The sequence below is a fragment of the Puma concolor genome, chromosome D2 (genome assembly GCF_028749965.1).
Source record: "Puma concolor isolate L17-30 chromosome D2, mPumCon1.1.hap2, whole genome shotgun sequence".
Taxonomy (NCBI): domain Eukaryota; kingdom Metazoa; phylum Chordata; class Mammalia; order Carnivora; family Felidae; genus Puma; species Puma concolor.
This window is the reverse complement of record NC_141677.1, coordinates 3,730,431-3,752,921: the sequence shown is the minus strand read 5'-3', so window position 1 is coordinate 3,752,921 and position 22,491 is coordinate 3,730,431. Positions and strand designations below refer to the sequence as shown.

The 22,491-nt window shown below is 37.2% G+C and overlaps 1 protein-coding gene across 15 annotated transcripts in view; it reads right to left on the bottom strand.

The window, feature by feature from the left end:
• The window catches only part of PCDH15 (protocadherin related 15), a 1,260,230-nt gene that overhangs the window by 4,477 nt on the left and 1,233,262 nt on the right, over positions 1-22,491 (bottom strand). For 3 of the 15 annotated variants that reach the window (XM_086679475.1, XM_086679476.1, XM_086679479.1), the window contains 3 exons: positions 19,820-20,038; positions 16,420-16,563; positions 10,038-12,247 (listed from right to left, as the gene is read on the bottom strand). In XM_086679475.1, the coding sequence (XP_086535601.1) occupies positions 10,846-12,247; positions 16,420-16,563; positions 19,820-20,038 (1,765 nt within the window). In that variant the 3' untranslated portion in view covers positions 10,038-10,845. Of the gene's footprint in view, positions 1-650; positions 722-5,212; positions 5,252-6,862; positions 6,882-10,034; positions 12,248-14,127; positions 14,134-16,419; positions 16,564-19,819; positions 20,039-22,491 lie in introns of those variants that run through there. The other 12 variants (XM_086679477.1, XM_086679474.1, XM_086679478.1 and 9 more) reach the window with 7 other exon arrangements.

The window sequence follows — 22,491 nt, the reverse complement described above, 5'->3', positions numbered from 1 at the left end:
CAGCAAAAAGAACCAGGTTATTTCAGATTCAGGTTAGGGGAGAGGCTAGTGTGAAGGGAACAGCATATCGTTCCTTAATGAGTTGAAGAATTTAGAACATGAAATAGGTTCTTTGTAAAACTAATAGCTTGTTCACAACATAATGTCTCTATAGTTACAGCAAAGACCTGCTTCAGACATGATCTGGAATGGTATTTACATTTTCTTTCTGTGTTTTGGGAAAGCAGTTAACATGTGTGTAGGGTGGCTTGAAATGCTTATTACTGGGTTCTAAAGTATGTTTTCTTCCTAATTTCTCTTGGGCAAGTCTTGAGGCTGACTAGTTACATCAAATATTAAACATACCCTATGAAATAAATGGTGAATTCAGGAATTGAGCAAATATGTTTGAATTCTATTCCTCATTTAAATAAGTTTGAATTATTTTACTGCTTCATTAGAGTTGTGGTCAATATCAGCATAGAACATCAAACCAGAAGTGAATGTTAAAAAAATGGATAAAACCTGATTGAAACTAAAAGTAGATACATAATTCATTTTCAAGGATGAAATGGATGAAATCACATTTGCAACACAAATGCTAGTAATATCTAATAACTCATTTTTCATAAAAATATTGATACTGGATAAAAAAAAATCTGAAGATGTACCCATGCTCATAACTGTAATAATCTTGTCCAAATTCCTGGCCAGGATCAATTCCAGACTCCATGGATAACTCCTATTGTTCAAAAAGAGAAATTGCATTTGAAAATAAATTCTTATCACATTTCATATCTTATGAATTTAGATTTCCAGACCTAGAATCCCCATGACTCTCAGAACACTCCTGCCAACAAACTTTAATGTCAAATGTTAGTTAAACATATTCAGCATTTTTTTCTGGCTCCAACTATTTGACATGAAATAAAGTTATGTCATTAGAATGGAGGGGGTAAAAAAAAATACATTTTTTCTAATGGTGAGTCTATTAGATCTATTAGGTGAATCTATTAAAGATTACAGATGAGCATTTCACTTGTTCTTGGGTAACTTTACAAACTACCAGTAGAAAATATTTCACTGTATTTTAACTTGTTTTATTAACAGACTTTAGCCTGAAGGAATTATAATGTTATCTTTAGCATTTTTTCATTTCCTAAGAACAGCTTCATAGTACCCGGAGCACTTCTATTCATTACATTTATTTTTATTAAAGGATATGATGATGATAATTTATACATTAATTCAACACAACATTAATGTGTGAGACCGCTCAGTGATGTTTACATTTTAAAACCTGCTAATTCTAAGGTGCACCTGGGTGGCTCCGTCGGTTAAGTATCCAATTCTTGATTTCTGCTCAGGTCGTGCTCTCACAGCCCATGAGATTGAGCCCTGAGTTGGGCTCTGGGCTGACAGTGAGGGGCCTGCTTGGGATTCTCTTTTCCTCTCTCCCTGCCCTTTCTCCACTTGCTCTCTCTCGAAATAAATAAGAATAAATTGAAAAAGAAAAACAAAACAACTAATTCAGTCTGCCCACAAGAATGGCTAAAACAAGCAAACATCAAGATCAGCAGTCACATGTTTTGGCAGTGACATGGGGTAGCTGGAAGTCTCACATACTTTTGGAGAGATTATAAATGTGCCAAATCCTTTGGAAAATGTTTGGCAGTAATACTAAAGTCAAATATATGCATATCCTTTGACAAAAATTCAGTATAGTTCAGTTTATATGCTGAACATAAATGAGTATAAATGTGCACCAAAATACATCACTTGTAAAAGCCAAAAACCAGAACCAAAGCAGAAGTCCATGAGATACACACACCTACCTCACACAGTCACAGAGATGAACCTCCCAAACAGAGTGATGGGCAAAAGAAACACACGATTCTATATAATGCTATTTACATAAGCTTGAAACACAGACAAACAGATATGTGTGTTAGAAGCCAGTGAAAAATTTCCAATCAGTGGTAAGAGTACCTTGGATAAACCTCACTGGCTACCGTCTTGCCACCGTGCACTACAAGTCTACATTTAAAAAGAAAGTCTGGCCATGGGTGGCAGCTGAGAGTGTTACATTAAGGAAAGCAAGCCAGACATAAAAATACACATACTGGATGGTATCATTCATACATGGAGTACAAAAATATATAAAAATAAAAAGGCAAACTCATAAAGACAAAGATTAGCAAAGTGGTTGTCAGGGGCTGGGGGAGGTGGGGAGAAGTTGGGAAAAGGGTACAGATTTTTAACTACAAGATGAGAATGGTCTGAGGATTGAATGTATAGCATGGTGACTGCAGTTGATAACTGTGTAATTGAAATTTGGTAAAAAAGATAACTGTTCTCACCAAATAGCAAATCACAACAATGTATACTTTAAATTTCTTATGGTTTTGTCAAATATACTTAAACAAAGCTGAAATTTTTTTTTTATTTATTTATTTATTTATTTATTTACCTAACATACTTATCTTAGGAAAAAACAAACAAGCCGGCTGAGTCACTGGCGGAAAGGAGAAATAATATCCGGGTGTTGGTATGGACAGGCTTCTAGAGAGCTAGTAGGGGGTGTGCATTTTGTAAAACTTTTTCCTGCTGTGCAGTATCACTTGCTTACTTTTATGTCTGTAGTTATATTTCAACAAAAAGTGCTCATTACAGAAAATGGTAGTGGGAAATGAGGTCAATAAGAATTGGGACACAGTTAAAGTCTAAATTTAAGTTATTCAAACTAAACACTTTAAATATAAATCTCTCTACCTATATTTTTCTTATCTGTAGGCTTGGACTTTTGACGCATCTAAAACCCAACACAATTATACTGGTTTAAATGAAGCAAACTGATTTCTGAACTAATGCTTTTAAACTCTTTGGCCAATGCGTGTTGAGTGTCATGCATATGGAGACTGAGAAAAGACCACCAACAGATTTTGAAGTTGAAACCTAAATGTTCATCAGTGGAAGAATGGATAAAGAAAATGCAGTACATAAATACAGCGAATATCACTCAGCCTTATAAAAGAAGGGGTTGCTGTTATATGCAGCAACATGGATGAACCTTGAGAACGTTATGCTAAGTTAAATAAGCCAGTCACAGAAGGATAAATACTGCATGATCCCATTGAACAAGGTGTCTAAAATTGCCAATCTATAATGATATGGCCACGGGGTGGGGGAGGGAGAAATGTGGAACCGCTTTCAACTGGTATAAAGTTTCAGTGAAGCAGAATGGAAAGTTCTAAAGATCCTTTATGCAACACTGTTATTATAGTCAACCGCACTGTGTTATCCATGTAAAATTTAAGAGGGAAGATCTCAAGTTATGTGTCGTTACAACAATTAAAAACAAAAGTCATTTTTGGGGGCGCCTGGGTGGCGCAGTCGGTTAAGCGTCCGACTTCAGCCAGGTCACGATCTCGCGGTCCGTGAGTTCGAGCCCCGCGTCAGGCTCTGGGCTGATGGCTCAGAGCCTGGAGCCTGTTTCCGATTCTGTGTCTCCCTCTCTCTCTGCCCCTCGCCCATTCATGCTCTGTCTCTCTCTCTGTCCCAAAAATAAATAAACGTTGAAAAAAAAAAACAAAAAACAAAAGTCATTTTGAATTTTGATAACTTTTGGCAATAATGAAAAACAAGTATTTATGGAAACATAATGCAACTGAGTGAATTTCAGATTTTCAGAGTTAGAATCAAATAATTTCCTTTACAGACACACACTTTTATTCTCCTAAAGGGAGAATAGGATATATATACCTGTTATCAGATGACTTAAAAAATATCACAGAAGGATAGAAGCAATTGGAAAGGAATCCAGGAAACTTAATCCTGGATTCAATCAGTCACTGTGTTGTCTGAGCTAGGTGGGAAAAGACAGAAGCTGATAGAAGGGAATCATCTGAAGGGTCCCTCTTGGATTCTTATATCATCAGTTACTGAAGGGCAGAGCATCAACTCTGCAGAGGTAGATGATAGATAGTTAACAGATAGATGGATGATAGGTAGGTAGACAGATGATAGGTAGATACATGATAGATAACAGATTATAGATAATAGGTACATAGATAGATACATAGATACGTACATAGATACACAGACACATACATACATGAAGGAAGGCATAGCAACCATCAGGCTCCCTAATTGGCCTGAACAGACTGGGGCTGTCAACTCTTTCCACTGCCCCATGCAGTCCCTGTTGCCCCACATTTTTTCTGACCACACAGACAAGATAGAATTATTTTAGCAAATTACTGACAAAGTATAAACGTGTATACTAATGCAAACAAAAGCAACAGTATTACTACCATTTGCTGAGTTTCTTCCTACCGTGCTCCGGTGGCTGAGGTAGGAGCTTGTATATTCAATATTACTGCCAAGATTTTGGGGACGATGAAACGGAAGGAGCATATCTTGACTATGGTTTTGCATAGAGTAATTGCCATTCGGATCTTAAGTCCAAGTTATCTGATTCAGTAGTCTATGGGAATGTCTTCCTAGAAATTTTAGCTAAAAGTTTACAAAAGCTGAATATTCCTGTCACTCAACCTCCAAATTTTAGAGAGTCAATTCTAACCACTTAACCACTTGGATCGCACTTTGGCAGCCAACTATGCCAAAAGAAAGATACATTTAAAATAAACATTATTTTAAAAAATTTAGATAGTGCATAGTGCATACAAGTATAAATTATGTGCATTCATTTTAAAATTCTGATTATCTTTTTCTCATGGCAGCAGAAAATGTCCTAGGCATTTTGAAATAGACATGTGTCCAAAGGCATCATGTTTGAATCCCATGAAATGATTTAAGAGTGTCAATCACAACCCAATTTCTACTTTTCCTTATTTCAGTACAGAGGCCAGAGCTCTTTCCTCAAACCCTGACTGGTCCCAGGAAGGGTTCTGATGCATCTAGATTCACTGAGACAAGAGAATGATCAAGTTCGTGATCTGTCTCTTTCAATGAGAGCTTGTTTTCAACAGGAGCCAAGGGCTTCCTTGTCTAACTCCTAGAGAACGGAGCTAAGGGTTCAGAATTTCAGCCCCCCCCCCCCCCACCGCCAGCAGGAGAGGAGTGATTTTCTTGCCTACTTATTTGTGTTCATGTTTAACCACCTCCTGTCTGTCTTGTACAATCGTGTTGGCAGTCACCCAGTCTGCCTACAGGTAGAACGGGCCTTAATTCCGAAGGCTCAGCGAGGTTGAAAAGAAAAGAAAACTGATACCTCTGGTTTAAGAAGAGAAGGCCTCAGCAGTTGCTGTTGCTGCCAAAGGAAGTTAAAATAGAACAAGGTTTAGAAAAGACTTCGGGTGGAAAAGGAAGATCGTGATTGAAAAGAGAGAAAAAAGAGGGCCACAGCTTAAAACTGGTTACCTTGGGATTATGATTGATCATTCATGTGATAGCAACCGATATTTTGACGATTTATGTTAGAACATAAAATAGGGATTTGCAAAAAAATCTCATCATTGTTGTGATTAACTTCAAATCACCTTAATAAGAAACTTATAAATAACTTTTTAGTACAAACTTAATATAGTTGCTTATGATTTTAAAAGCACTTTAAGTGCCACAGAATCCTTTTGAACAAGTCTAACCTTGTTTCAAATTGCCCCTTTTTTTTCTCCCCAATCACATTAAATGCAATCAGGTTCATTAGTGAGAAGGGGAGAGCACACAAAATCACGACACAGTTGTAATATACTCATCATCAATATTTAAGAAATGCTCCCCATTTTTCTTTTTACCAAAACATGAGTTGCTTACAGTCAGGCATTAAGCACACTTTCGGAGGTTCTTTGTGATTAGGGAAATCGTCCTTCCTCTGATTTCGTGGGGATCACTTCTTACTGCCTCCCAACCTCACCCATACTTACTGAAAGGAAACCAGGTCTCTGTTGGTCCGTTTCACGATAATTTATCAAACTGTGGCTTACCCACGCTTTGAGGGGTGGGGGCGTGTCAGCTACACAACATGAATCTTACAGGAAGCACTGGGAATGTGGGCACAGAAGTTCCGGGAGAAGTTCCAGCAGTGAACCAGACATTTGAAAGGACCAGCAGGACAGCTATGAGATTGAAGGGCTACAGTTTCCACGACACGGCTGTGAGCGAGCTGGTCTAGTTAAGGCACTCACTTAAGGAAGCAGGAAGTTGGAGCTAGAGATATCCTGATCCGGTCTGTTAGCTGTTATAATTGTCCCCGAAAACCAGTTATTCTTAAATTCATTCGTCTTGATCTCCAAACACGTTAGGATTTGTGCATTTCTACACTACTGGTCAATCAGGGTGCACACTCATTTCACTATCTTGACTGGGAAGCTGTCTGCTAAACTCTGCTGGGTTCTCGGTGGCCTCATCGGCAGTACGACTCTCCAAGGGGCCAGCCAGATGCCACTGGCCAGAACGCCCACTATCGTCTCCACAGACTCAGACTCAAACGAACACGATGGAAAGCCAGAGATTTCTCAGTCTGACCTTTCACAACTCTTTACGATCTTAGCTTGAATATGTTGGGAAGGAGCCTTGGACTGGTAAAAAGGATAAAAGTTAAGGAATCCTAGGTGGCTACGTTAGGTTTATAGCTTCCAAGAAATAAATTTGGTGGAATACTGGACAATATCAACTAACAGCAATTCAGGCAAAATATGATTTATCCTTGAAAAGGTGAGAACTTGGTATTTGTTCACCCACTTTAAACCCCCAAACAAAACGGTAACAGGTACACAAGAGAATAAATAGCACAGCACATTTGTAAGTTTTGTTGAAATAAAGGAGAATATCCTGGTTATGAAAGAATGTAAACCAGGCCTTCCTATAATGCAAATATTTTCCTAGTAGGCTTGATATAATATCAATACCATAAAGCCCTTACCTCTGATGCATACCCTCTCCTGCAAGGCAGAAACAAAGAAATCAGTATTAAACAACTTAGAGTTTCAGATTAAATAAAATTATAGATAAGGGTGTTTTTAAAAATATGAGGGGCACTGAGAAGGTAATTTTTACTAAAAATTGTCTCAGTGAGAAATACAATTTGTGGCAGTATCAGGACAGGAGGATCGAAGTTTCATGCCTGCTTTACTAAAAACAGTGACCAGCCAAGACCCACATGCCATATGATACTCAACCATACACAGTCTATTATATCCCAGTGGTGTATAATAACACACTTTGACTCTGTTATTGTCAAGTGGATCAAAAGTATTCTATATCATCTGCATCCTAGACAAGTTTTAATGTATATAAGATGCTCATTTGGGGAAAAGATTGTTTTAGACATGAAAAGCATACTGGTACAGAATGAAAAAATTGCCTCAATGACTACAATATATTCTTCCAAACATTTGTAAGGTTTTTTTTTTTCTTTTGTCTCTTTGCATCAATTTATTCTAAAAATAATGAATGCAAAATACTGACTAGCCTTTAAGGGTCAAGGACATTATCAGACATAATATAAGAGCTGACTATTGTCAGAGGTATAAGAGCCAAACATTCAATATTACGTAAGGATTTGTAAAGTTCATGGACAACAAGTTGGGGAAAGGTTTGACTGTAGTTGAGAGGGGAAAAATATATATATATATAGAATGCTTTCAGTATTGAATGTCTTTAATTATAAAGATTTTTTCTCATTCACTAAACAGTTGATCTAAAGTGTTATATGTATAGTATGGTGCGAAAGACTGAGTATATAAAGCTAGTAACTGCTACGAAGAGGCACCCATAACTTTAAAGTCCAACAAAACAATATCTGTAGAAAATTTCTTTAAAATATTACAAGGCCTTTACAAAAGAAGTCTACTTATCTGAACAAATCTTAAGTGGTTAAGGCATTGCTGATTGAAATGGTTGGTAATAATGGTAATATAATGCTTAGTTAATCCTGTCGCAATTTATTATCTGAAATGGACCTTCAGTGAGTTTTGCTTCTGTGATTCTGCCAATAGTTATGCAAATTATAATCCTTCTAAAGCATTTAGAAGTTTACTGGATTTATATCTTTCAGAGACAGAGAAAGCTCATAATTAGGTTTTAGTAATGAGAATTGAGTCACATACATGATATAAATGTCCAACGAAAGCTGGACTTTACTCTCCAGGATATTTAAGCTGCCTTTTTTGGTGCTTGTTTTTTTTCAGTAGCAGTCTTTTTCCTACGTGTGGAGAATAAAATACCAATAGATGAACTACACTGTTTCCATTAATCTTTTTGTTGTCTTTCACGTAGTTATTTGGATTGTCTCAGCTCAAAGGCAGAAAGTGACTTAGAAAAAGTACAGAACAGAATCAATATGTATAATTGTCTGTATGCTTTCAATTAATGTGACTTTCTGTTGACTCTTACAAGACAAGTCACATAATACTGATGCATTTTTATGCAGATGGTATTCCATGTGTGTTAATTATCATTGTATACCATTTGTACGCATTTAATAATAAGGAAAACATATGGTAACTTACTTATATCTTTTATCAAGGCATCTAATAATTTCTTATGCACAATTGGAACATAATAAATGCAGAAGACAAATAATGTATTATGATTCTGGAGGTTCGTTGGCAGGTTGTGGGGGCTTATGGGTTGAGAAGGGAAATAATATTTTGGCCTAAGAACTCAAAGAATATTTATAGGTCTCATGCAGAAGGCATTCGAACAGACTTTTACAATGAATCCAGGGATCTCTAAATAGAACATGAAATAAAAAAACTATTAAATAGAAAACATGGGAATGGATGTTTCATTTGAAAAGTGTAATATACTAATAAAATGTTTAGACTAAACAAATACTATAAAAACGATACAGAAAAGGACAGTGTGACAACTCAGGCTGCACATACCTACATAAAACTGTTATTTGGGGTTTTCATAATATTTCTTTATAATTATTTAGAGAATATATTAAAAATTTCTCATATCCAAGAAGTTGATACAAATAGCTTAAAAAACACACACACTCAAATGAAAGGCTTACACAATTATGAATAATACCTTGTCAGAGTCCGCCAAATAGCATAACTTCCAATGCATATGACCAGCTGCCAACAAAAATTCCAACTGAAATGTTTCAGTGAAAGACAGAAAAAAATCAGGTTCAAAAACCCCAAGAAGGAAATTACTCTTGATTTGGATGAAAAGAATCTGAAGCAAAGGAGCTAATGAAAATAATTCGATTTATAGATTTTTCAAAAAATCTGATACTATTAAGGATGACAGACCAAATTCTTGAAGAAATATCACATAATGTAAGAGCTGAACAAAATCTTTGAAATGATGCACTATACGGGCCTATATTAGGTATCTACAATGGAGATCACCTGGTAAGATTTTGGTCTACATTTTGAAACCATGTTTTGTTTTCCTGTGCAAACTTTTATCTTCTACAATATTAAAACTGCAGAATAAATCAAATAATTACGCTTGTATTTAAAGTGGGGATTTCCAGTAAATAAAATTTATTCCATGGGTTAGGTGGGAAAACAGAATAATTACTTGCTAGTCAAGTGTAGTTTTCATTAAAGAGATAGGAAGATAGCACTTAGCTCAGCTGAGGTCTTTAAGAATTTTCCAAGTTGAGTTCTGAGAAAAACTACAACATAACGTGTTTTTGTTTTTTTTTTTTTTTTCGAGGATAAATTTTTATCTTCTTCACTTAAAACAAAGAGTAAAAGCCTATATAAAACTGATGACACTTCACCAGACATATTCTTTCTTGATTTCTATTTAAAGTTTTTATATCTTATTTATACAAATAAGTTTGGATGATTTATCTAGAGTAATTAAAGGTAACTAGAAATGAAGCCAATAATGCTGTTCTAAAATTACGGCAGGCAAACGTTTTATATTATTGACAAACTTAATAAAAACATTTATAATTTTCATCAATCAAATAGCAACTAAATTCATACTAGATAAACCTCTGTAGACATTTAGTTAACTTTATTTTGGTGAAACTAATTAGAATTTCTTTATTAAACTGAGATAAATATTTTCTTTGAAAGAGAATCTTATGATAAAATTATAATGACAAGATGATAACATAATGTGGGCAAGCAAAACCAAAGGTCCCTGTCAACATCTGTGGGAACAATGAAATGTCTTATAAAAGCCAACAGCTCAAGATTTATTTTCATTATAAAGAGGGGAAGAGAAAGCATAATGAGAAATAAGTAGACTAAGACAGTAACTGAAAACATAAAAGATTTTTCAACTGTATAAGCACACTAGTAAGATAAAAGCAAGCCAGACTGAAGACTGTTCATGTAAGAAAACAGATGACTACATCTTATAGCACCTGGGATTTATTTTGGAACACCATAATGTCTGTCAACTCCTACATTTCTAGATACATAACATTTTTACTTTGGTAGTATTTAATCTTACCAAATACATAGGCTTCAAGGAAGAAACAGAACCTATGATATCATTTTTTTAGCTTATTTTAACAGTTTGCTTTTTTTTTTTTTTTTTTTTTTCCTGGAGCACTCAAATAAAACTATGATCAGGAAGTAAATGTAGACGTTACTGCATTAACATGTTAACAAACCATTGGTTTAAGTTGGATATCTAACTTTCTTGCCCACATATTCCCACTGAAAAATAGACTGAAATTACTTACTTTTTAAAACAAACGTAGACAAATAATGCTACTTCGTAGTTAAGAAAATTAAGGTAAATCTATAATATGAGTTAGAAACGATGAGGTTAATAATCTTTAAAAGTAAAAAATGAGGGAAAAAACAGCACTGCACGGAGTTTTGGGTAAAAGAATGGAATCTTCTCTAACGTTCCCATTTGCCTCCACTCGAAGATTATGGTCAACAAAAGAGTTGTCCGGTTAAAACACGAAGAGCAACATTACAGGGAAGTAGATTCGCTGTGAGGTCGGTTTTCAGTTCCCTCGACAATCCTGTGCAAATTCCCCTGGTTTTGTCCAGAGGTCATTTCCACATTTTCTGTCTCTGGAGGGCAACTAGTTTCAAGGTCTGAGTTGTGCATTGGTGGGAAGTTTTTTTCTATTTGACTGTACATGTTAGCTACTGACTTTTCAAGGTCTGCTACGTTTTTAATATGCTTGAGGATGCCTTTTGGTTCCCTTCGGGGATCCGCCTTGCACTCCGTGGTGGATGCTGGCAGCTGTGTCCCAGAGGACGTCCTTTCCTCTGCTGGTGTTACACCGACAGTACCTTTAACAGCTGGTATAGGGACACACCTGGTGGACGGAACCGAAGGGGGAGGAGACAGTGGAGAAGGAAGAGGGGGGCATGGTGGAGGGAGGGAAGGAGGGAAGGGGAGAGGGAGGGAAGGAGAAGTAGAGGGAGGGGAAGGGGGGCCGGACAGCGGAAGAAGTGGAGGAGGAGGATGGGAAGGAGGAAGATAGGAAAAAGCAACAGGAGTTGGAGGAGGAGAGATACGGGGTGGTTCGGGAAGAATTTCGAAAATGTTCCTTTCGGCTTCGACAGTCAGCATACACACGGGTGCCTCTCTCCTAAAGACTGGAGAATGCAAAATGCCAGGCGTCGAAGGAGAAAGTTCCAAGGAACAGTCAGCCGGAGAAATGGCGGCATGAGGCTCTGACTGGAGCTCCACAGTTCTTGACACAGTTGGCAAAGTGGAGAAGGAGGAGCGAGGTGAAGGAGAGAAACAGGAAGAGTCTGAAGATGGAGATGCCACGTGTTCTGTTCCCAACACAGGCAGTGAATCACCTGGCCTCATTTCCTCTCTCTCTGCTGCCTGCGTATCCCCGGCTCTCGGCAGGGGCTTCCCGCTACCTCTTTGGTTTGGACAGGTTCCAGGGCTTTCCTTTCTACCTTCCCGCCCGTTGCTCTGCCAGTGCTGCAGATCTGTGGTCTCTGGTCTCTTGGGAAGTTCCCACACTGGTCTCTGAGGGAAGCAGACTGGCTGATTCCACATCCTCTGAAACATTTCTCTCGGGCCCCTCAGGGACTTACTCCTGCCTTTCGTTCTGGGTAAAAGTGAGTCTATGAAATCTGTTCTTAGCAAAAAGTCTGAATTTGTTGGTCTTGGATCTACGGTTTCCTTATAAAGAGTACCGTGGGTACTCAAGGCGTCCTCATCAGATACCAGTGGGAATGTTCTTGCCGACGCGGGCTGGTCGTTAAGTGGTCCGTCTACACGAGCCTCTTTATGAGCCCGAACAGTGCCGGAAGAAAAGGGCATCCCACTGTGTTGATTTTTCCTGTCTTCTGAGACTGATTTATTTCCCCTGCTTTGTTGGAAATGGTAGAGAAGGAAAAGACTTGAAAGAAAAGAACATAATGAAATGTAAGGAAACAGGTTGTGACATAACTTTCACGAGAAAGATGTCTTTATGGTTCTCGTCACTACTTCAAGACACAAGAGGCCAAGTGACACTAATCTACCGATTAGCAACACTAATCTACTAATTACTTTCGTGCCCTTGGTCTCAGAAAGGCAGGGCAGGAAAAGCCTGAGAGCTGTGAGTGGCAGGAGGAATTTTCATTTTTAAAACCTGTGTCAATCTGTAGACTGATTTTTTTTTCCCCTGATTACTCTGATACAGCGAAGTATCCAGAGCCAGACATCCCAGTTCTCTCTCTTTTTAAATAAAGTTTAATTTTATTTATTTTGAAAGGGAGATAGAGGGCAAAAGGGATGGGGCAGAGAAAGAGGGAGAGAGACAGAGTCCCAAGCAGGCTCTGCACAGAGCCCAACACGGGGCTGGAACTTGGGAACTGTGAGACCCTGACCTGAGGTGAAATCAAGAGTTGGAGGCTTAACCGACCGAGTCATCCAGGCACCCCATAACAGTTCTCTTATGTAGAAATCACGATCCTCCAAATTGCAAACCAGGGTTTTGGCGAATGGTTTTACATCCTTTGCTTTGCTTTAAGGTGCTCAGAGCTGATGGTTTTGGGGAAAGGATTCTTCGCTGTATCTGATTCGGGGTCATTATCTCTCATCTCAGTAATTCTGTCCTGGAGCTAAAAGTACTCTCGTACCTGCGATGCAGCTGACCAGAGAATGCAGAAAGGAATTCTCTATTCTCCAAGGACAGACGGGAGAAATTTCTCTCACAGGGCTCAAAATCACAATTGAGAAATGGAATTGATGCCAGAACCTTGACAGAGATTACTTTCTTCGATTTCCATTTTAAGCTTCATCAGTTTTAAAACGCTATCAACATTACCATAAGAGGGGTTAGTGGTATTTAGTTTGAATATGATCTGCATCCAATTTTGGTCAAGACCGACTTTAAGGAAAGGTTTATGGTAAAATAACAGTTTCGATATCGCTGCAAGATGTGCTCAGACACTGACACTGAGTGACGGGCTGCGAGTGACAAACGCAATTGAGCAGGTGAGGGGACGTAAGGGTCTCTAAGGAAAGCATCGGTACGTCCCCCCACCTCCCGGCAAGGCTGGGTGCTTCCCAATAGTCTCTCATTGAGTCTTGCTCTCAAGCCCAAACAGAGTAATGTTGACTTTGGTTATTATTTAATCTCTAGCCACACAGGAACGAAATAAAAGGAAATACTGTGAATAAAAATTAAGTAGCCGCGCTGATAAGAATGACAGATAAGGCAATAAAATGCTATATAAAGCCAGAGTTGTTACTGAATCATTTCACTAAGATACAAACTACACGTGGATGTGGGGCGTCAGGCCCCCTTGTATAATTCAGGAAGGACACATAATGTGGATTAAACAGACAACAAACACTTACTTCTGATCTTGCCAAGTCATTCTTTTTCAAAAAATGGACTTGACATATTATTTGGCAATTTTTTATAGATTTGTTCTTGTTTAATTTTTCCTGGAAAGAATGATACATAATGATACCACATCACTTTTGATGGAGAGGTATCTTTAAATATTTTTAGGATATTTTAATATCTTTAAATTTAAGCATTTTAAGAATTTTGATACTTTGTCTTGAGAGGCACAGGTACTGTCAGTGAAACACTTGTTTTAAGTTCACGCCATTTCAAGATACCAAAAGGGAATGAGATATGGAAGACAGGACTTTCTTTTTAAAAGCTGATGACTCCATAATAGAAGATGACGATTACTGTATTTAGAGTAAAACAGCAGTTAATCTATTCTATTGTATCTTTTTACCCTAATGCCTTGTATTAGAATGATATTATTTACTTACTTATGCCTATGTATCCACAGGTGGGAAAGAGAAAACATGGGACAGAAAAAAAAGAGTTTGAACTATAGTTAATTGGAGGTGATTATGAAAATACTAACAGGAACTTGCTTTAAACATTTAATATGTATATCCAGAAAAGAAAACATATGTTTTTATATTTTCTGTGTATTTACTCATACAAATGATATGTGCTAATAGTTTAGATAAAATCATATGGCACTTATCCAGTGGTCTCATCACAGAAAGTAGCTAGCCATCCATTTCCCGTGCATAGGCAAAATTCACCTTCATTACACACGACTGATTTCAGCCCCCAAACAGAAATTTTAAATGAGATTCTAAGAATAGTTTCTACGTTCTAACTAAAAAAATCAGTCCGCGCTGATTTATAGAGAAGATAGAACTAGGGTTTGGAAGAAAGTAAACATATAATACTATGATGACTATCACAGCGGTTGTTGAATCCGTACGAAGTTATCAACTAGTTCATGAAGATTCTTTTTCAAAATGACCTTTGATTTTTTTCTTTTAAATTTGATAATAATTTATCTGGAGCTAGTCCATTTTTTAGTAACATAAGGTTTGAATCCTTGTATAAAGTTTTTTAAGAGATAGGTCAAACATTTGTTAAAGATAATTAAATGTGCAGAACTCAGGATCCCTCATTAAATACATATTATAATTGCAAAACTGTCTACTTAGTCTATCACAATTTTTCAAATAGAAGTAGTCCTTAACTGTTGCTATTTGAAAATGATCACCACCACACTATATTGATTCCAGATGATGTTATAGTATGCTTACTTTTCTTAAATAAAAATGAATATATATCCCTCAGTAATTTCAGAGACAATAAAACTTAACACATAAGTCTTTCTTAGTTTCTGAATATTTTTTTCCTGGAGAGAGGTGGTTAATATAAAGAGAATCAAATCGTATTGGCTCAATTCCTACATTCACCAGTAATTCAAAAAGATACCGTCATTTTCAGCTCATTAAAAAATTAAAACTATATTTAAAGCATGAATCCTGTATTATATTGTTAGTTTAGAAATAGAATGTCAAATACTAAGCTGTCAAGCATTAAATTCAATTTTAGCATTAAAATATACAACATTAAAATCACTTTTAACATTTTTGAAACTTCTTAACATCACCTTGTGCATGTCGGGATGAGCACTGGGTATTGTATGTAAGCCAATTTGACAATAAATTATATTCATAAAAATAGTGGTAATATGACAAAATTATCGATACATGTGTTTAAAACTGGTTTTCCCATTAAAAGGTAAATTTCTTAATTTTTGAGGCTTGCTTTATTCCTACTAGTAAATGCAACAAATGTAACAGAGTAGAATAATGTGTTTTAGTCCCTCAACTCTGCCAAATTCTAGTTAATAAAAGGTGTCTTGGATTTAATTTAGTCAGATTCAAAATTTTATAATATCCTTGGTTGTTTTGCATTTCATGTCCAGAAATAGTTCCTCTTTAATTTTTAAAACATAGGCAGGTTAAATAAGTCAGAAAGGAATCTGGTTATGAGGGTAGCACCAATCTGGAAACATCTGTGAAGTCTTTTCACAATACTTTAAAAGTCTTTCAAATGTGTATGAGTTAATATTGCTTAGAGGTTCCAAATAACACAGGAGAAGTATTAAGCTATCACAGCAGTCTCTTTTGAGGGGAATATAATAAAAAGCATATTCTTTAAGGGGTTGGATATTTAATATTTAATTCTTTATTTGGGTTTCAGATTTTCACTCAGATTTTAATTACTCCATCCTATGACATCCCGAGACAGTCTCTGTAAGGAGTCTATGATTTTAGACCATACCATTGGTTTTAAATTACCAAATAAGAGTTGCCTTTGGATACTAAATCAAGAATTACTCTTTTATGATTGTGCTTTACCCTGTCTTTATTTCTTATGAGAAAAAAAATTTTTTTCAGAATGTATTTTGAATTTTGGAGAAAAACGTGCATAATTGTGAAGGTTTAGAGATTATATGATTCAAGCTAGTCATCTACAGATGTCTCTCCTCCAGCCAAGTACTTCTTTCTCTACTCATTTTTTAAAAATGTTATTTTGTTTGTTTGTGTTTTGGTTATGACTTTTCAATTCGACTTTTCTTAGGTTCTCATCTTAACAATTTGTTTTCTTTTTTTCCCATTTAAAGTAGTAAATGAAGTAGGCTGCAAACCGTGTTTCCGCATGGGGTGGAAATGAAATACTCACCACCCAGCATCCATCAGGCCCACCTGTCTGGCAGAGCAGCGCCCTGGCCTACTTACATGGTGCTGTCTCCCAGCTCCTCATACAGGTGCGCCCCGGGGGGCGGCGGGGGCGCGGCCACAGGTGCGGGCGCAGGTGCAGCAGGCTTGGCTGCGGGTAATGCCGACTGGATTCGCGCTGTCTTGGTGCACTCGGCTTGGCGTCTTTGAGAAGGGAGGGATGTTGTGGAAAACCATTTTAGAAATCATACATTTCTCAGAAGAACCCACTTAAAAAAATCGTTAACACAAATACTAGGACTTATAAACCCGTGTGATTACAGCAACATCCCCACAGAGTATCGTTTTCCTGTATCTTCTTCCCCTTTAAAATATCTACCCTGAAATAATGGCTGGAATTTAGTAGAAAAATTTGCATATTACGTGACATAGGAATATGAAAGGTAGGAGTCAAGCTATCTATAAAAATGTGATTTAATAATTGGGGGCCATGGAGTGGGTCTCCTTCCTCAGGTGAGGCACGTTGAAGATGCATAATTTTTCTTTATTATTCATCTTCCATCTAGTTCAAGAAAAGTTATTTCATTTTAAATGATTTGAAACATGTTTGACATTAGTTTACGGTGTCCCTTTGGGAGAGAGACGTGGCTGGCTTTTGTTTCCTTTGGACTCCTGGGAGGCCTGGGATTCTTGCCTTGGAGTTGCAGCCACGCTTATTGAATGTCCTGGACAGCCAACTCTTAGTTCCTTCCTCAAAATCCAAATCTCAAAGAGTGGGAACCGTCAGAGTCAACTGTCTTTTTCACATTTCCTCCCTCCTATCCCCATGTGAAAACCCAGCCTGATTCCTTACATACAAAAGTACATGGGAATTTGAACCAAAGTATACACCTTCTGCAAACACAAGACAGACCGGTGATCCATGGTTCTGAGCAGGCCGACTACTTTATCAGTAGAATCCAGGCCTTTCCTTTTCATATTACGTAAAATCGTATGCGAGATATTAATTATACTTACACTTTAAACCTGTTTTGAAAAGCAATAAGAAAAAAAAAGAGAAAGCTACATTAGAAATTCTGCGTTCATAATATTTTAACATCTGATTTATTCCAAATTCTGAATAATTTACTGGTGAAACTCTTAACGACACAGACCTATTGACACAGTAGGGAAACTGAGTGTTTCAGTTCAGAAAGTAAAAATGGGGGAATGCTTTATTGTTGCTGTCACTGTCCTACAAGCTGTGAAAACATTTTTTTAACAAGAAAACAAAGAAATGAACTAACTGGGATTTCAAAAAAAAAGCTGGATTAAAACATGGATACATGAATTTGAACTCTGATAGAGAAATGGGTTATTAAAGGTGATCTGATCTTTATAACTGGCTTCTTGGCATCCTGTGCCTGAAGAATGTTAAAGAGATGAAGGCAGGCAGTGGGCTGATTATACCCTGGGCTTCACTTTGAAGCTGAGCCTGGAACTGGAAGGTGACGTGCCTGGATAATGAATCCATGACACTTTTTTCACATTTGCTTCTTAGTTTTCCATGTACAGTGAATTAAAAAAAAAAAAAAAAAAAAGAATGTTAATAGGAAAGAAGAGCCATCCGTTCCAGTCCTATGTACATGCAGAATATGAAAGTACAAAAGCTGGAGTTTTAAATGTGAGAATTTTACACTGACACATGGCGCACAACTCATCTTGTTTAATTCCATCGGTCTACAAAAAGCAGTGACTACAATCAATTCATAGAGTATAGAACTCATTACTGAACCAAAAAAATATTAAATAATGCATCTATGAAACGTTTAAATGGCAAGCATCTTAGTGGTTTGTTAAATTATAACATCCAGGATGCTTCAGTTTTGAGCACTGTGTTGTGTGCCAGATAAAAGTTTTCTCTCCGATTTTATTGCGAGCAGGATTCCTCTGGGAAACAGTGCAATGAAACAGAATAACTGTAATACAGGTTCGCTCCAACATGAAAATTAATATTGAGTTGATGGCTTAGTAATTCAAAACCATTTGTCCATTATTAAGTTTGTTTCTAGCCTTTAGAATTGGTGCATTTGTTAAGGATACATCAGACTCCAGTAGGTCAACCTGAAAGTTCTGTTTGCAACTTCACATGGCTTTGGCGATGACAAAATATCCCTATGGCATCTTCATGCAGAGCACACTTTTCAACTTTTAGGTTGCAATTACCTAACCTTACTTAATCTGAAAGAAAATTCTCAGTGTTAGAGAACAAAGATAACACGTTAAGAATATATAAGTACTATTTTAGTGCTTTCCCTGCAGGTATTTTACATGATGAAGAGCAGCTGCACCATTCGGTCTTACCCTTTGTTATGTCAAGTAATTTATACGACTTATGATCCCCGTCTTATTTATTTTCATTTTATGGCACCCTTAGGGCTCCCTCTCTTCTCAACCTATTCCACAACTTTCGTTACCCATCACTGTCAATAGGGATATACCTGAAATGCCTGGACTTCTATCACAAAAGTTCCCTGTACCTGGTGTGAAATAAAGAATAGCTTAATAGAGGACTTCAAATACAGATGCTTAAATCAGCTATAATTACTTCACTACTTTGAAGGGACAGAGTAAAAGATAGGTATTTTATTTTTAATTTTTTAAAAATGTTTTATTTATTTTTGACTGAGAGAGAGACAGAGCATGAGCGGGGAAGGCACAGAGAGAGACAGAGACACAGAATGTGAAGCAGCCTCCAGGCTCTGAGCTGTCAGCACAGAGCCCGACGCGGGGCTCGAACTCACAGATCGAGAGATCATGACCTGAGCCGAAGTCAGACGCTCAACCGACTGAGCCACCCAGGCGCCCCAAAGATAGGTATTTTAAATGAATGTATTTGCCTGTAGGAACAAGAAATGAGTAAGGCCTGTGCAGCCAAAATATCCTGTCCTATGTTATACTACAGGATATGGCAGGGCTATCCGGGAAGGAAGAAACCCCATGGAGAATTACACATGGCATACTATGATTTTGAAATGATTTTGCCAATGCTGCGATCACTTCCACAGATGTCAGTGTAACAACACGGACAAAAACTTGTCATGACAGTGTGGATAGGTTGCAGACCTTCCTCAGAAACCTGGGAATCTGGATATGGCATTCTGCTGCATATGACACCTCCCCCAGGACACCCACTGTATTCTCTCGCAAGGCTCTGCACCCGATGAGGGGCACGAACAAAGCCACAGGAGCTACCCTAAAATTCCTAACGGATGAGAGCATGTTAGGAACATGGCAGCATTGAGGAATCGGGCAAAAATGCTGGAAGTTTGTTTCGTTCCGCCTTAAAGGAAGGCCGCTTGGTGCAAGAAGGATGCAGCAATCCCCTAAATGGTGGCATCATTACTGTTTTACGACTACAAAGCCACGTTGCCAGGGATGGCTTTTCGATCAGGCCATGTTTAGAAGTGGGAATACTTACTGTCTGTAGCTGACCAGAACTACCAAGATGGCAGGGATACAGCAGAGGATGATGATGAAGGCGAGTGCAAGCAGGGCCCCCTCTGTATAGCCTAGGCTCTCTCCTCGCTTTTTAATGCTGGTCACTGCCTCCGGGGTCCGGATCTCCAGAATACGTCCTCCTTCGCCGTAATACGGCTGAAAGTCTTTATTGATATCAAGCAGTTTGCCATCCAAAAATCTGATTGTCAGATAAATAGTAAAATCAATGATGTTAACAGAAAAGATAATTTTGTAATATCTTTTAAAAATTTCTTTAATTGAAACACAAGCTGAATCAGTGTTAGGAATAAAAAATATACAAAAAGCAAGAACAATGAGGAACTGTAACTACACAGCTATATACACATATCAAAGATATTAATAACGATGACCCTTACTTCATATGCTCACAGACTTGAGAAAAGTAATTATCAACCTCAGTGAGCTTACTATCACTATGTTGAAATTACTGACATTATTCAGCTATTCAGGTGAAAAAATATTCTGAGTTACATGTAGCATAGTTTATAATTATATTCCTGCATTTTGTCTGCCTGGGTCCTCAGAATAATCCTATAGAACAGAACATCTTAATACTAATTCACCGTAGGCCATATAGCTACACAGTTACGGCAATGAATCTGAGACACCAAGTCTTCGGTCTCCAACATCTACATTTGTCTTGTATGTCGACCTTCTCAAATCCCAAATCAAAAAGCTTTTTATGGGCAAAAGGTGAACAAATTGAAAGGTGTTTCCTGCCTAGAGAGAGAGACTATAGGAATGATGCAGACAGCAAATCAGCCAGGATGAGAAGAATTGGCCAACTGAAGCCAACAGTTCTTGCAAACCCTTCCTATGAGTAATACAGCTCCAGCTACGGCCATTCCATTGGGGTGGAAGGGACAATCAAGGGATAAGTGTTACTTAATTTTATTGGATTGAACGATTTTGTTTTGTATTTTATGTTGTAATTACCAGATAATAGTTTTTTTATTTTTTTCAAAATTCTTTGGGAACATTTGCATAATCCCTTATAAATCCCACAATATTAATGTAACAATTGTGTTCCTAACACCACAAAGCCATACCAAGTCCTGGGTATTTTCATTTTTGTATTTTTAAAGACGTTTATCCATAAAGGTCAGATATCTTACTATAGAAAGTTGGAAAACACAAAACATTTCCAAAAGCAAAATCAGGCACAGGCCCACAATGCAAACGCTGCTCACAATTTGGTATATCCAGATCTAATTTCTTTCTATAAACATTTTTATTTTTTTAAGTTTATTTACTTCTTGAGAGAGAGGGAGTGCATAAGCAGGGGAGGGGCAAAGAGAGAGAGAATCCCAAGCAGGCTCCACACTGTCAGCACAGAGCCGGACGTGGGGCTTGACCTCATGACCCTGAGATCACAACCGGAGCCAAAATCAACCTGAGTTGGAAGCTTAACTGACCGAGCCACCCAGGCACCCCAAGAAATATTGTTATATACTCATATACTTATGTTTTATATACTCATGTTTATATACTTATGTTTTATATACTTATGTTTTATATACTTATGTTTTATATACTCATATACTTATGTTCAAAATGTAGAAAACATACAGAAATGGAAAAGAAAAAAATAAAAACGGCCCCAAATTTCACCATCAGATGGTAACAAAGCATGTCACGATTGTGCATTTTACAGTCTATTTTTATCCCTTTGACACTTTTGATTTTAATTTTCCGGGTAATCATTCAGACCTTATATCTAGTGCACAGCGTTTATACCTTCCCTATGGAAAAAATAGATGCCTGATGTCAGATGTGAATTCCACTGGGTAGTTTATTAGTCTTCCCATTTAAGAAAACCAATGGCCCAGATAACTCAAGCTTAGTTTTAAAGCTGCACGTTTTTATTCAAGTTTCCATCCTGTAACACAAGACAGATAAGCTTTTGTAGATATAAAATATACTTTTATAGCAATTTTCCTAGGTGATTTTTAGGCATGTTAAAAAAGATATAATAAAGGTTTAACCGTTGTTCTAAGTGCTAGAATAGAATGGTACATTATGTTTTTTGAATTGTTTACCAGATAAAGTAAGAAGTTCCAGATAAAGTGCAGATTAAGAGTTAAGTTACAAGAAAACATTAGAAACTGGCAAGTATCAGAAGTAGAGAAAGATCGTTAGTTTCAGGGAAGATTTCACCTATATCATGTGGGATCCACTAGACAGACCACACTTCTACTGGGTTCCTGAAATTAACATTGCAATAACCTGAGGGAAGATTTTTTAGTTTTTTTATACTACAAGAGCTCTGTTATTTAGATACTTATTTTGGTTTATTTTCCAACTTAGGTAAATGTCATAATTGTTTACTAGAAGAGTTGATTGCTTTTGAACCTGTACCTAGTCTAAAATATCTTTCTTTTTGCTTTCTACATGCAAAACAGTTTGCCTAGGTAAAAATACATGAATCATAACATTTTTTTCCTCAAACGATGGTGGATTTGATTCCATTAGCTTTTGGCATTTTATCATGCATATGGCATGTGGAAGGCTTATCTAATTTTTGTGCCTTTGTGATTAAGTCACTTTTATTTTTGTTTCAATGGTTTTAAAACATATTCTGATACTTTTTAGTGACTCATGATGACATGT